Genomic DNA, 13,242 nt, shown 5'->3' with positions numbered 1-13,242 from the left:
TTCATAACTAATGGGGTGCCCTAAATATGCACAGATTCAGCCTCAGGGGGACCTCCGCCCTACCAAACCACTGAACCCCCCTTTGGAGAAGGAGGTAAGCAGCAATACAACCCATAAATGCTTTAGGATTGAAGTTTTTAATGAGCGAGCGCCATATACAGTTTGCTAGATTAAAGTGTTGCTAATAACGGTCCATGGAGGGGCAACCAATAGTCTAACTCTGCTTACGCTCAAATTTCTGTCTAGACACACTTTGCTTTGAACATATTCCCTTTTTGCCGAACAGTACACACAGCTTTCTACCTAACACACAACAATCCATGGGATTTCCATAGGTATTTTGATGCTGGGTAGAAAACTTTTTCTATGATTTATTAGCAGTCACATCACACATTTCACTACCAATTGTCCTAGCACAAGAAGGCATGTGGCAAAATCTTGAATTTTCATTTGTGATTGTAAATGCACCAGAATTAGTCACTGACCAGTTTTCATCTAGTCCCTGGTAGGTTAATACATAAAATGTAATAAAGTCACAAACTCAAGGTCCATGGGCTATCAAAAGTCAAATAATGACAATAGTGCAATTGTGACGAGGGTGGGCAAAGTTGGGGGGCCCAAAATTCTAATCTTTCATGGGGCCCAAAATTTCTGGTGGCGCCCCTGCATAGGATATAGCATGATGGAGTGATTTACCCTGTTTAGTGTTCTCATGTGTAGTGTAGAAAATGCATAACTGCTTGTCCGTCGTCTGGTAATCTTTGCTCACACGGCTCTGTATTTTGACTATAAATTATAGTATTGGTGCCCTTTGCTCGGTTTCAATGCACATACAGTGTTGCTTGAAAGTTTGTGAACCCTATTGAATTTTCTGTTTTTCTGCATACATATGACCTAAAACATCATCAGACTTTCACACAAGTCCTAAACATAGATAAAGAGAACCCAGTTAAACAAATGAGACAAAAATATTACACTTGGTCATTTATTTATTGAGGAAAATGATCCAATATTACATATCTGTGAGTGGCAAAAGTATGTGAAACTCTAGGATTAGCAGTTAATTTGAAGGTGAAATTAGAGTCAGGTGTTTTCAATCAATGGGATGACAAATCAGGTGTGAGTGGGCACCCTGTTTTATTTAAAGAACAGGGATCTATCAAAGTCTGATCTTCACAACACATGTTTGTGGAAGTGTATCATGGCATGAACAAAGGAGATTTCTGAGGATGTCAGAAAAAGCGTTGCTGATGCTCATCAGGCTGGAAAAGGTTACAAAACCATCTCTAAAGAGTTTGGACTCCACCAATCCACAGTCAGACAGATTGTGCACAAATGGAGGAAATTCAAGACCATTGTTACCCTCCCCAGGAGTGGTCGACCAACAAAGATCACTCCAAGAGCAAGGCGTGTAATAGTCGGCCAGGTCACAAGGGACCCCAGGGTAACTTCTAAGCAACTGAAGGCCTCTCTCACATTGGCTAATGTTAATGTTCATGAGTCCACCATCAGGAGAACACTGAACAACAATGGTGTGCATGGTAGGGTTGCAAGGAGAAAGCCACTGCTCTCCAAAAAGAACATTGCTGCCCGTCTGCAGTTTGCTAAAGATCACATGGACAACCCAGAAGGCTATTGGAAAAATGTTTTGTGGATGGATGAGACCAAAATAGAACTTTTTGGTGTAAATGAGAAGCATTTTTAAGTTCGTTTCTTAGACAAGGATTTTAAGATCGTTACCTTGTTGACAGTTTCAGCGTGAAACTTCCGCCTTCCTCAGAATTGTCACCAGATGTCAGGTGGTGACGTGCCTTATCAGCTGATGCTACGTTACGGAGGCGTGAACGTCCTGTCCGATTTGACAGGTAGTTCATGCCTCCTGCTGTCAGGTCGCTCCCCCAGAACGGCGCTCCAGGTGTGTGACAGCACATACGCTCCCTCATCCCGGTTTATCGTCTTTTGTGCCCGCTTGCGTATCTCCACTGCCTCTAAAATCCAACGCTGGTATCTATTTTCTTCAGCGCGAATGACAAAGGACGATAAACTGGGATGAGGGAGCGTATGCGCTGTCACACACCTGGAGCGCCGTCCTGGGGGAGCGACCTGACAGCAGGAGGCGTGAACTACCTGTCAAATTTGACAGGACGTTCACGCCTCCGTAATGTAACATCAGCTGATAAGGCACGTCACCACCTGACATCTGGTGACAATTCTGAGGAAGGCGGAAGTTTCACGCTGAAACTGTCAACAAGGTAACGATCTTAAAATCCTTGTCTAAGAAACGAACTTAAAAATACTTAAATAGTCAGACATAATGAACTTCCACTACATACTTAAATGAGAAGTGTTATGTTTGGAGAAAGGAAAACATTGCATTCCAGCATAAGAACCTTATCCCATCTATGAAACATGGTGGTGGTAGTATCATGGTTTGGGCCTGTTTTGCTGCATCTGGGCCAGGATGGCTTGCCATCTGTGGCAGCGGGGGCGTGGTCAAGCGTCGGTCTGTGACCAGAGGGCGGAGTCAGGGAAGGTAAGTGGCAGAATCACTACACCTGATGTCAATTAACCTGTGTTTGTGTGTCTTCCCAGCGACCATGCCCTATATAAGAAGAGAGAGAGCAGAGGAAGTGAGCTCTCTCCCCAACCAGACTACTTGTGTGTGTGTGTGTGTGTGTGTGTGTGTGTGTGTGTGTGTGTGTGTGTGTGTGTGTGCGCGTGCGTGTGTGCGCGTGCATGGCTGGGAGAGTGGATTTTGCATCTGAAAAGAGCAAAATAAAACAGTTTTGAACATTATTCTAGCCTGCCGTCTTTCTGTGCTCCTCCCCTTCCTACGAACTGCTACACCATCATTGATGGAACAATGAATTCTGAATTATACCAATGAATTCTAAAGGAAAATGTCAGGACATCTGTCCATGAACTGAATCTCAAGAGAAGGTGGGTCAGGAAGCAAGACAATGACCCTAAGCACACAAGTCATTCTACCAAAGAATGGTTAAAGAAGAATAAAGTGAATGTTTTGGAATGGCCAAGTCAAAGTCCTGACCTTAATCCAATGGAAATGTTGTGGAAGGACCTGAAGCGAGCAGTTCATGTGAGGAAACCCACCAACATCCCAGAGTTGAAGCTGTTCTGTACGGAGGAACGGGCTAAAATTCCTCCAAGCCGGTGTGCAGGACTGATCAACAGTTACCGCAAACGTTTAGTTGCAGTTATTGCTGCACAAGGGGGTCACACCAGATACTGAAAGCAAAGGTTCACATACTTTTGCCACTCACAGATATGTAATATTGGATCATTTTCCTCAATAAATAAAAGACCAAGTATAATATTTTTGTCTCGTTTGTTTAACTGGGTTCTCTTTATCTACTTTTAGGACTTGTGTGAAAATCTGATGATGTTTTAGGTCATATTTATGCAGAAATATAGAAAATTCTAAAAGGTTCACAAACTTTCAAGCACTACTGTAAGAGAGCATGTGGAATGAAAACTGTAAAATCACAAATCAAAGAGTTCTAGCAAGCTTCTAACTTATATTTATACATTTATTGTGATGTGGTACAACATTCATTTTTTTGTGCAATTTCTGTTAAATTGTTTTTAAAAAGTTTGATGGACATCTGCACAAAGAGAACGTTGAGAATTTATTAGCTTTTTTCACACATTCAAGGAATATCAGCAATGTCACCAACCTACTAAAGATGCTTCCTGTCTGAATTTCACACTTTCCCAGGGTTTCTTCCAGTTTCATTTGTCCTGAGGAAGGTCTGAAGTTCAGAGGCTGATAGTTAAATCCCCTGGCATTATTTTAAACGTTTTATGTAAATCTGAGAGGTTGAGATCAGTTTCTCAACTTTCTTCTGCTTCCCTTTATTCTGAAGAGGATTTAATCTAAGTGTGTGTGTGTGTGTGTGTGTGTGTGTGTGTGTGTGTGTGTGTGTGTGTGTGTGTGTGTGTAGGTCGGTGCATGCATTGTAGATGAGAAAGGGAACACTGTAGGTCTCGGCTATAACAAAATGCCCAATGGCTGTGAGGACAAGTTTCTGGAAGAGGAGTTTTGGGAACTTAAAGATAAAAAGGAAAAGAGAATAAAACATCGGTATGGTGAGTTACTGCACTTCAGCCTGCATTAAAATGTTTCTTTACTCTTTTAGCTGTAACCCAGTGTGACGTTTCTGTGGCTGGCATTTTAGTGCCTCTGTAGTGTTTTGTTAAGTCACTTGACAGTCCAGTGCAAACAGGGTTTTACTCCTGTTCTCTGCTCCGTCTTACTTTATTTTCTCACACAGAAGTTAAGAGAAATTAACACATTTACCACAAACCCTTAAAGCCATAATATTTTTGCTTGCAAACACAACTAGCTAAAGAACACTTTAGAACTTTTGCAGTAACGGTCTTCCTGAAACTAATTAACACTGTAAATGGTCAGATTGATGAGCCACCTTCTTTAATTCTGGTGAACCAAAATTCGGCTGAATCTTTTAACTCTAAAACTCTGTAATTTATCAACACGTCTATAATGCAATTACAGCAGCAGATTATTACATCCTCAGAAAAGTGTGATTCTTAAGACTTAAATATCCCTCGATCCCAAGACCTTACAAATCACTGCTTGATTTATTTCTCCAGTCTAAAAATATTTATCCTGGTTACAGTGTGCCATGCGGAGCTGAATGCCATCATGAACAAAACCTCAATGGATGTGAAAGGATGCACCATTTACGTCACTCTGTTTCCCTGTAACGAGTGTGCCAAAGTCATCATCCAATCAGGTAAAGGAAACACACACACACACACACGCACACACACACCCTCCCTAAATATAGCTTTTTATATACAGCCTTTTATACAGTAGTCTGCAATATTCTGCATGTATTTTACACAGTTTACAGTGTAAATCTGTCTCATCACAAAGGGGTTTTTATGCTTTGTTACATTTCCATGGTTTGTTTAGCTCAGGTATATGAGCCGTCCCAACAGGAAGTGCCTGGTGTTGCTAGGTAAAATTGCTTATCTAGTTAGCTAGCAGGTAAAGAGCTGAATTTTTACTGATGAAGTCGGGTTGTGTTTTTATTGAAGTTTTACCTGCTCTAAGCGAGCAGGGGTCAGTAAGAAAATATCCCCTGTCATGTATCAAAGCTGAATCCTGAATATGTGTGTGTGTGTCTTATTACTATTTCCACTACAGGTATAAGAGGTGTGGTTTATCTATCAGATAAAAATAAAAATAAGGGGAAAGAGGAAACAGAGGCATCTCGCAGAATGCTGGAAACAGCAGGTATTACACACAGGTGAGTCTCCAAAAGTGTGTGTGTGTGTGTGTGTGTGTGTGTGTGGGTGGGTGGGTGTGCGCACCTTGCCATGGAAAAAGAGCATTAATTAACATTCACGTATTACTTACAGTATGAGATGCATCTCTTTTGAATTTAACACATGGAGAATGAAAGCAAGCGTGTGTGTGTTCATTTGTTTTTAGACATTTTGTTTTCTTTGTCAGCAGGTTTTATTTATTTATTTATTTATTTATTTTTAAAGGTAGACTGCCTTTCAGGTTTAAGTTTAGGTCATAAGAAGAATCTTTCCTGTCACCCAATTATTTTTGTTCATTGGACCGAAAGCTACCGAATTCGAAATCACAGACTTCCAATTTCATTATTTTATTTTATTTTTTTAAAATAGAACAATTAATGAATTTAGGACCATGTGTCCCTAAATTTTCTGCCATTTTTTCCTGCTTCACCATGACCCAGTTCAAGCATCATGTGGTGGGCTTTCCCCATTCAAGCAAGGCATTGTGGGATACAAATTTGAAACAGGAGAGAAAAATGGAGGACATGAGTGTGCGAATGAAATGTGAAAGACTGACTACAGTAATGGAAAGCGAGAAAAAAAGGAAAGGAAACACAGGACTAAACTAATAAATATCAGCAGTCAGCGAGCTCCTTGGTGTGATCAGCTGTTTGTTTAGCAGCAGAATGATGGAACTGTCTACTGGCCACATTGACTGGGATGATTTGGAATCAGTAGCATAAATGAGAATGGGCAACGGTTATTTGAGTTATGTACACTCTATGAGCTGTGCATCACCAACACCTTCTCTGAAACAAAACCACAGCACAAAGTATCATGGTGACATCCCCGTTCCAAATGCTGGCATCAACTGGACCTGATTCTCACATGGTGCTGCCAACTGAGAAAAGTCTTCATGACTCATTCCTACCACAGTGCTGATTGCAGTACAGACCACTCGCTGGTCTGCTGCAAGATCAGGATTCAGCCCAAGAAGCTTCATTGCGCCAAACCACCAGAGAAGCTATGTATTGACATCAGCAAAGCAAAGAACCCAGAGAAGGTGAAGACACTTACCAGGAGCCTGGAAGATGCCCTGTGAGCAAAGCCCCCTGAGGGAGCCACAAAGCAGAGATGGGATCATCTCAGGGACACGATCCATGACATTGCATTGTCTTTGGCAGGGAGCAAGGGCAGACACAGGACTGGTTCAAGGTAAATGCCACTGAAATCAACACTGTGATTGAGGAAAAGTGTGCCGCACTGCTGGAATACAAGCGACAGCCAATACTGTCAACACTGCAAGCCCTCAGAGTAGCTAGGAGTAAAGTGCAGTGCACAGCCAAAAGATGTGCCAACAACTATTGGTTACAACTATGAAAGTATTCAGTTGGCAGCTGACACAGAAAACATCAGGGGTGTCTATGACCGAATCAAGAAGGCTGTCAGATCAACATACACCAAGATAGCGCCACTCAAATCAGCTACCGGCAAAACTATCATAGACAAATGTAAGCAAATGGAGAGGTGGGTGGAACATTATTCAGGCCTGTATGGCAATGAGAGCACCAGCTCAGATGCCAAATTGGAAGCTGTGGAGCACTTGCCTGTGATGGAAAAGCTCAATGAGATGCCTAGCCAGGTGGAGCTCAGCAAAGCCATTGACAGTCTGCATACGGGAAAAGCACCAGGGCTGGATGGAATCCTAGCAGAAGTCCTCAAAAGCTTAAAAGGGCCACTTCTCAAACACCTCAATGTACTTCTCTGTCAGTGCTGGGAGGAGGGGAAAGTTCCTCAGGACATGAGAGACTGTAACATTGTCACCCTGTATAAGAACAAAGGTGATCGCAGTGACTAATAACTACCAGGGGATCTCCTTGCTGAGAATTGTTGGGGAAAGTATTCACCCAAGTGGTCCTTAACAGATTCCAAAAGCTGGCTGACCGAGTATACCCAGAATCACAATGCGGCTTCAGGTTGGAATGCTCAATGGTTGACATGATCTTTGCCTTATGACAGCTTCAGGAGAAATGTAGCACACAGAAGCAACCACTCTACATAGCTTTCATAGACCTGGCAAAGGCCTTTGACTTTGTGAGCCATTACAGCCTCTTCAAACTCCTTGCAAGGATTGGTTGTCCATCAAAGCTGTGGAGCATGATTCAGTCATTCCACTCAGGTATGAAGGGAGTCGTCCAGTTCAACAGATCATAATCAGCTCCATTTGATGTGAAGAGCGGAGTCAAGCAGGGGTGCATACTTGCCACCACCCTCTTTGGAATTTACTTTGCAGTCATACTTAAGCAGGCATTCAGAACATCAACTGACAGAATCTATCTCTAAACCAGGTCAGATGGAAACCTTTACACCTTGTCCAGACTGAAGGCAAAGACAAAGATCTGGAAGGTTCTTATCAGAGACATGCTATTTGCAGATGATGCAGACTTGACCACTTACAAGGAGGAACATCTTCAGAATCTTCTGGACTGTTTCTCCCAAGCCTGTGAGGACTTCAAACTGATGATCAGTCTAAGAAAACAAATGTCTTGGGCCAGGACACTGAAAGCTTGCCAACCATCACCATAAACAACTATCAGCTAGATGTGGTGAAGGAGATTACTTGAGTGTGCTGCCACACCCAGCATCTTCACTCTCATGTCAGCATCACCTCCAATCGCTAGGACACATCTGCAGGATGGCACAAGGACCTGCTGTGTGATGAGCTTGCAACAAGCAAGAGAGCTCAGGGCCGCCCTCAACTCCAGTTTAAAGATGTCTGCAAAAGAGACATGAAGGCCCTCAACATGAACATCGATGGATGGGAAGACCTTGCCCAAGATCATTCCCATTGGAGACAGGAACTGAATTTCAATCTATGCATGGGGAAAAGAAGCTACAACTTGCGGCAGATGAACGAGGAACAAGATGCAAGAACAATCAACAAGCTGTACCTGCAAGCACCACCTTTTAAGTGCAGCTCTTGTGGCAGGGAGTGCCATTCCCACATCGGCCTGCACAGCCCCAACAGGTGCTGCTCCAGTGCCAACTGACCATGACTGTCAAGGTGCAGATCCATGGCTACTTGTGACCAACAGATGCCAAAGAAGGAATAGGGCTATTTACCGTCTTTTTATTATTTTCTATTTACTGTTTGATCTCAGACACATTAGGAAGGCAAGAAACTTGTCCACTAATTACCTTTTGACGAGACACACCTGTTAATTGAAAAGCATTCCAGGTGACTACCTCATGAAGCTGGTTAAGATAATGCCAATAGTATACAAAGTGTCATCAAGGTAAACACTGGATACTTTGAAGAATCTAGAATATCAAACTTTTTTTAAACACTTTTTTTTGTTTACCACATAATTTCATGTGTGTTCCAGATGTTATTTCATAGCTTTTATGTCTTCAGTTTTGTTCTACAATGTAGAAAATAATCATAATACAGAAAAACCTATGAACGAGTAGAGTGGGGGTGTACAAACTTTTGACTGGGACTATATATGCACTGGAGGTATATTAAATAACAGAAAGGGGGATAAAAGGGGCCCAAATCACCCCCCACTGTAACTTGATCTGTCTTTTCTCAAATCCTCTACAGGTCAGTGACACCAGCTGATGAACATCATATGGCTGTTGCCCGCCAGCATGCGGAGAAGAGCCCTGATCCAAGAACAAAGGTATGAGATACTTTGTCCTAAATGCTGCACTTGTAATGTTGCCCCTTTATTACTGCCTTCCTATGAGGCCCACAAGGCCAATGGGTGCCCAGTGTTTCTACCTCTATTTGGAGATTTAAAAGGATGCCTACAAATATTTCTGTTAGTGCTTTTGCACAGTCTGTTAACAGTGCCTCAGCAAACTACCCACAATCCTCCATGGTAGCACTATTTCTACTGTCAAGACAGTTGTGTGGTACCCATGGACTTGCACTGAGTTTTAACACCCTTCATTAGCCATGCTGAGGGCATGTGGCTGGAGCTAAAAATACTGCATAGACTGGTCAAACACACATAAGATCATTATGTCTCTGACAGAAACTGCAAGAATCTTCAGTCGTCAGTGTGTAATATCTGCCAAAGTCTGTCTTTTTTTCAAGTAGTCAAAAAAAAACAATTAAGCAAAGCAAAAAATTATAAAAAAATTTTCTTCCATTCTCATTGGGGCAAATCTCAAATGGATTCTTGTTCATTTTCTGTTTTGTGCCATACATAGGATATAGCATGATGGAGTGATTTACCCTGTTTAGTGTTCTCATGTGTAGTGTAGAAAATGCATAACTGCTTGTCCGTCGTCTGGTAATCTTTGCTCACACGGCTCTGTATTTTGACTATAAATTATAGTATTGGTGCCTTTTGCTTGGTTTCAATGCACATACAGTGTTGCTTGAAAGTTTGTGAACCCTTTTGAATTTTCTGTATTTCTGCATACATATGACCTAAAACATCATCAGATTTTCACACAAGTCCTAAACGTAGATAAAGAGAACCCAGTTAAACAAATGAGACAAAAATATTACACTTGGTCATTTATTTATTGAGGAAAATGATCCAATATTACATATCTGTGAGTGGCAAAAGTATGTGAAACTCTAGGATTAGCAGTTAATTTGAAGGTGAAATTAGAGTCAGGTGTTTTCAATCAATGGGATGACAATCAGGTGAGAGTGGGCACCCTGTTTTATTTAAAGAACAGGGATCTATCAAAGTCTGATCTTCACAACACATGTTTGTGGAAGTGTATCATGGCATGAACAAAGGAGATTTCTGAGGATGTCAGAAAAAGCATTGTTGATGCTCATCAGGCTGGAAAAGGTTACAAAACCATCTCTAAAGAGTTTGGACTCCAGCAATCCACAGTCAGACAGATTGTGTACAAATGGAGGAAATTCAAGACCATTGTTACCCTCCCCAGGAGTGGTCGACCAACAATGATCACTCCAAGAGCAAGGCGTGTAATAGTCGGCGAGGTCACAAAGGACCCCAGGGTAACTTCTAAGCAACTGAAGGCCTCTCTCACATTGGCTAATGTTAATGTTCATGAGTCCACCATCAGGAGAACACTGAACAACAATGGTGTGCATGGCAGGGTTGCAAGGAGAAAGCCACTGCTCTCCAAAAAGAACATTGCTGCTCATCTGCAGTTGGCTAAAGATCACATGGACAACCCAGAAGGCTATTGGAAAAATGTTTTGTGGATGGATGAGACCAAAATAGAACTTTTTGGTTTAAATGAGAAGCATTTTTAAGTTCGTTTCTTAGACAAGGATTTTAAGATCGTTACCTTGTTGACAGTTTCAGAGTGAAACTTCCGCCTTCCTCAGAATTGTCACCAGATGTCAGGTGGTGATGTGCCTTATCAGCTGATGTTACATTACGGAGGCGTGAACATCCTGTCCGATTTGACAGGTAGTTCATGCCTCCTGCTGTCAGGTCGCTCCCCCAGAACGGCGCTCCAGGTGTGTGACAGCGCATACGCTCCCTCATCCCGGTTTATCGTCTTTTGTGCCCGCTTGCGTATCTCCACTGCCTCTAAAATCCAACGCTGGTATCTATTTTCTTCAGCGCGAATGACAAAGGACGATAAACTGGGATGAGGGAGCATATGCGCTGTCACACACCTGGAGCGCCGTCCTGGGGGAGCGACCTGACAGCAGGAGGCGTGAACTACCTGTCAAATCGGACAGGACGTTCACGCCTCCATAACGTAACATCAGCTGATAAGGCACGTCACCACCTGACATCTGGTGACAATTCTGAGGAAGGCGGAAGTTTCACGCTGAAACTGTCAACAAGGTAACGATCTTAAAATCCTTGTCTAAGAAACGAACTTAAAAATACTTAAATAGTCAGACATAATGAACTTCCACTACATACTTAAATGAGAAGCGTTATGTTTGGAGAAAGGAAAACATTGCATTCCAGCATAAGAACCTTATCCCATCTATGAAACATGGTGGTGGTAGTATCATGGTTTGGGCCTGTTTTGCTGCATCTGGGCCAGGATGGCTTGCCATCTGTGGCAGCGGGGGCGTGGTCAAGCGTCGGTCTGTGACCGGAGGGCGGAGTCAGGGAAAGTAAGTGGCAGAATCACTACACCTGATGTCAATTAACCTGTGTTTGTGTGTCTTCCCAGCGACCATGCCCTATATAAGAAGAGAGAGAGCAGAGGAAGTGAGCTCTCTCCCCAACCAGACTACTTGTGTGTGTGTGTGTGTGTGTGTGTGTGTGTGTGTGTGTGTGTGTGTGTGTGTGTGTGTGTGAGCGTGTGCGTGCATGGCTGGGAGAGTGGATTTTGCATCTGAAAAGAGCAAAGTAAAACAGTTTTGAACATTATTCTGGCCTGCCGTCTTTCTGTGCTCCTCTCCCTCCTACGAACTGCTACACCATCATTGATGGAACAATGAATTCTGAATTATACCAATGAATTCTAAAGGAAAATGTCAGGACATCTGTCCATGAACTGAATCTCAAGAGAAGGTGGGTCAGGAAGCAAGACAATGACCCTAAGCACACAAGTCATTCTACCAAAGAATGGTTAAAGAAGAATAAAGTGAATGTTTTGGAATGGCCAAGTCAAAGTCCTGACCTTAATCCAATGGAAATGTTGTGGAAGGACCTGAAGCGAGCAGTTCATGTGAGGAAACCCACCAACATCCCAGAGTTGAAGCTGTTCTGTACGGAGGAATGGGCTAAAATTCCTCCAAGCCGGTGTGCAGGACTGATCAACAGTTACCGCAAACGTTTAGTTGCAGTTATTGCTGCACAAGGGGGTCACACCAGATACTGAAAGCAAAGGGTCACATACTTTTGCCACTCACAGATATGTAATATTGGATCATTTTCCTCAATAAATAAAAGACCAAGTATAATATTTTTGTCTCGTTTGTTTAACTGGGTTCTCTTTATCTACTTTTAGGACTTGTGTGAAAATCTGATGATGTTTTAGGTCATATTTATGCAGAAATATAGAAAATTCTAAAAGGTTCACAAACTTTCAAGCACTACTGTAAGAGAGCATGTGGAATGAAAATTGTAAAAATCACAAATCAAAGAGTTCTAGCAAGCTTCTAACTTATATTTATACATTTATTGTGATGTGGTACAACATTCATTTTTTTGTGCAATTTCTGTTAAATTGTTTTTAAAAAGTTTGATGGACATCTGCACAAAGAGAACGTTGAGAATTTATTAGCTTTTTACACACATTCGAGGAATATCAGCAATGTCACCAACCTACTAAAGATGCTTCCTGTCTGAATTTCACACTTTCCCAGGGTTTCTTCCAGTTTCATTTGTCCTGAGGAAGGTCTGAAGTTCAGAGGCTGATAGTTAAATCCCCTGGCATTATTTTAAACGTTTTATGTAAATCTGAGAGGTTGAGATCAGTTTCTCAACTTTCTTCTGCTTCCCTTTATTCTGAAGAGGATTTAATCTAAGTGTGTGTGTGTGTGTGTGTGTGTGTGTGTGTGTGTGTGTGTGTGTGTGTGTAGGTCGGTGCATGCATTGTAGATGAGAAAGGGAACACTGTAGGTGTCGGCTATAACAAAATGCCCAATGGCTGTGAGGACAAGTTTCTGGAAGAGGAGTTTTGGGAACTTAAAGATGAAAAGGAAAAGAGAATAAAACACTGGTATGGTGAGTTACTGCACTTCAGCCTGCATTAAAATGTTTCTTTACTCTTTTAGCTGTAACCCAGTGTGACGTTTTTGTGGCTGGCATTTTAGTGCCTCTGTAGTGTTTTGTTAAGTCACTTGACAGTCCAGTGCAAACAGGGTTTTACTCCTGTTCTCTGCTCCGTCTTACTTTATTTTCTCACACAGAAGTTAAGAGAAATTAACACATTTACCACAAACCCTTAAAGCCATAATATTTTTGCTTGCAAACACAACTAGCTAAAGAACACTAACTTTTGCAGTAACGGTCTTCCTGAAACTAATTAACACTG

The 13,242-nt window shown here is 42.1% G+C and overlaps 1 protein-coding gene across 3 annotated transcripts in view; it reads left to right on the top strand.

Annotated features, from left to right (window-relative positions):
- The window catches only part of LOC132889765 (uncharacterized), a 101,412-nt gene that overhangs the window by 74,551 nt on the left and 13,619 nt on the right, over window positions 1–13,242 (top strand). The window contains exons 8-13 of one of the 3 annotated variants that reach the window (XM_060926578.1): window positions 35–94; window positions 3,963–4,107; window positions 4,659–4,775; window positions 5,192–5,294; window positions 8,897–8,975; window positions 12,788–12,932. In XM_060926578.1, the coding sequence (XP_060782561.1) occupies window positions 35–94; window positions 3,963–4,107; window positions 4,659–4,775; window positions 5,192–5,294; window positions 8,897–8,975; window positions 12,788–12,932 (649 nt within the window). The remainder of the gene's footprint in view (window positions 1–34; window positions 95–3,962; window positions 4,108–4,658; window positions 4,776–5,191; window positions 5,295–8,896; window positions 8,976–12,787; window positions 12,933–13,242) is intronic. The other 2 variants (XM_060926580.1, XM_060926579.1) reach the window with 2 other exon arrangements.

This window comes from Neoarius graeffei, chromosome 7 (genome assembly GCF_027579695.1).
Source record: "Neoarius graeffei isolate fNeoGra1 chromosome 7, fNeoGra1.pri, whole genome shotgun sequence".
Lineage (NCBI taxonomy): Eukaryota > Metazoa > Chordata > Actinopteri > Siluriformes > Ariidae > Neoarius > Neoarius graeffei.
This window is presented reverse-complemented; position numbering and strand designations above follow the sequence as displayed.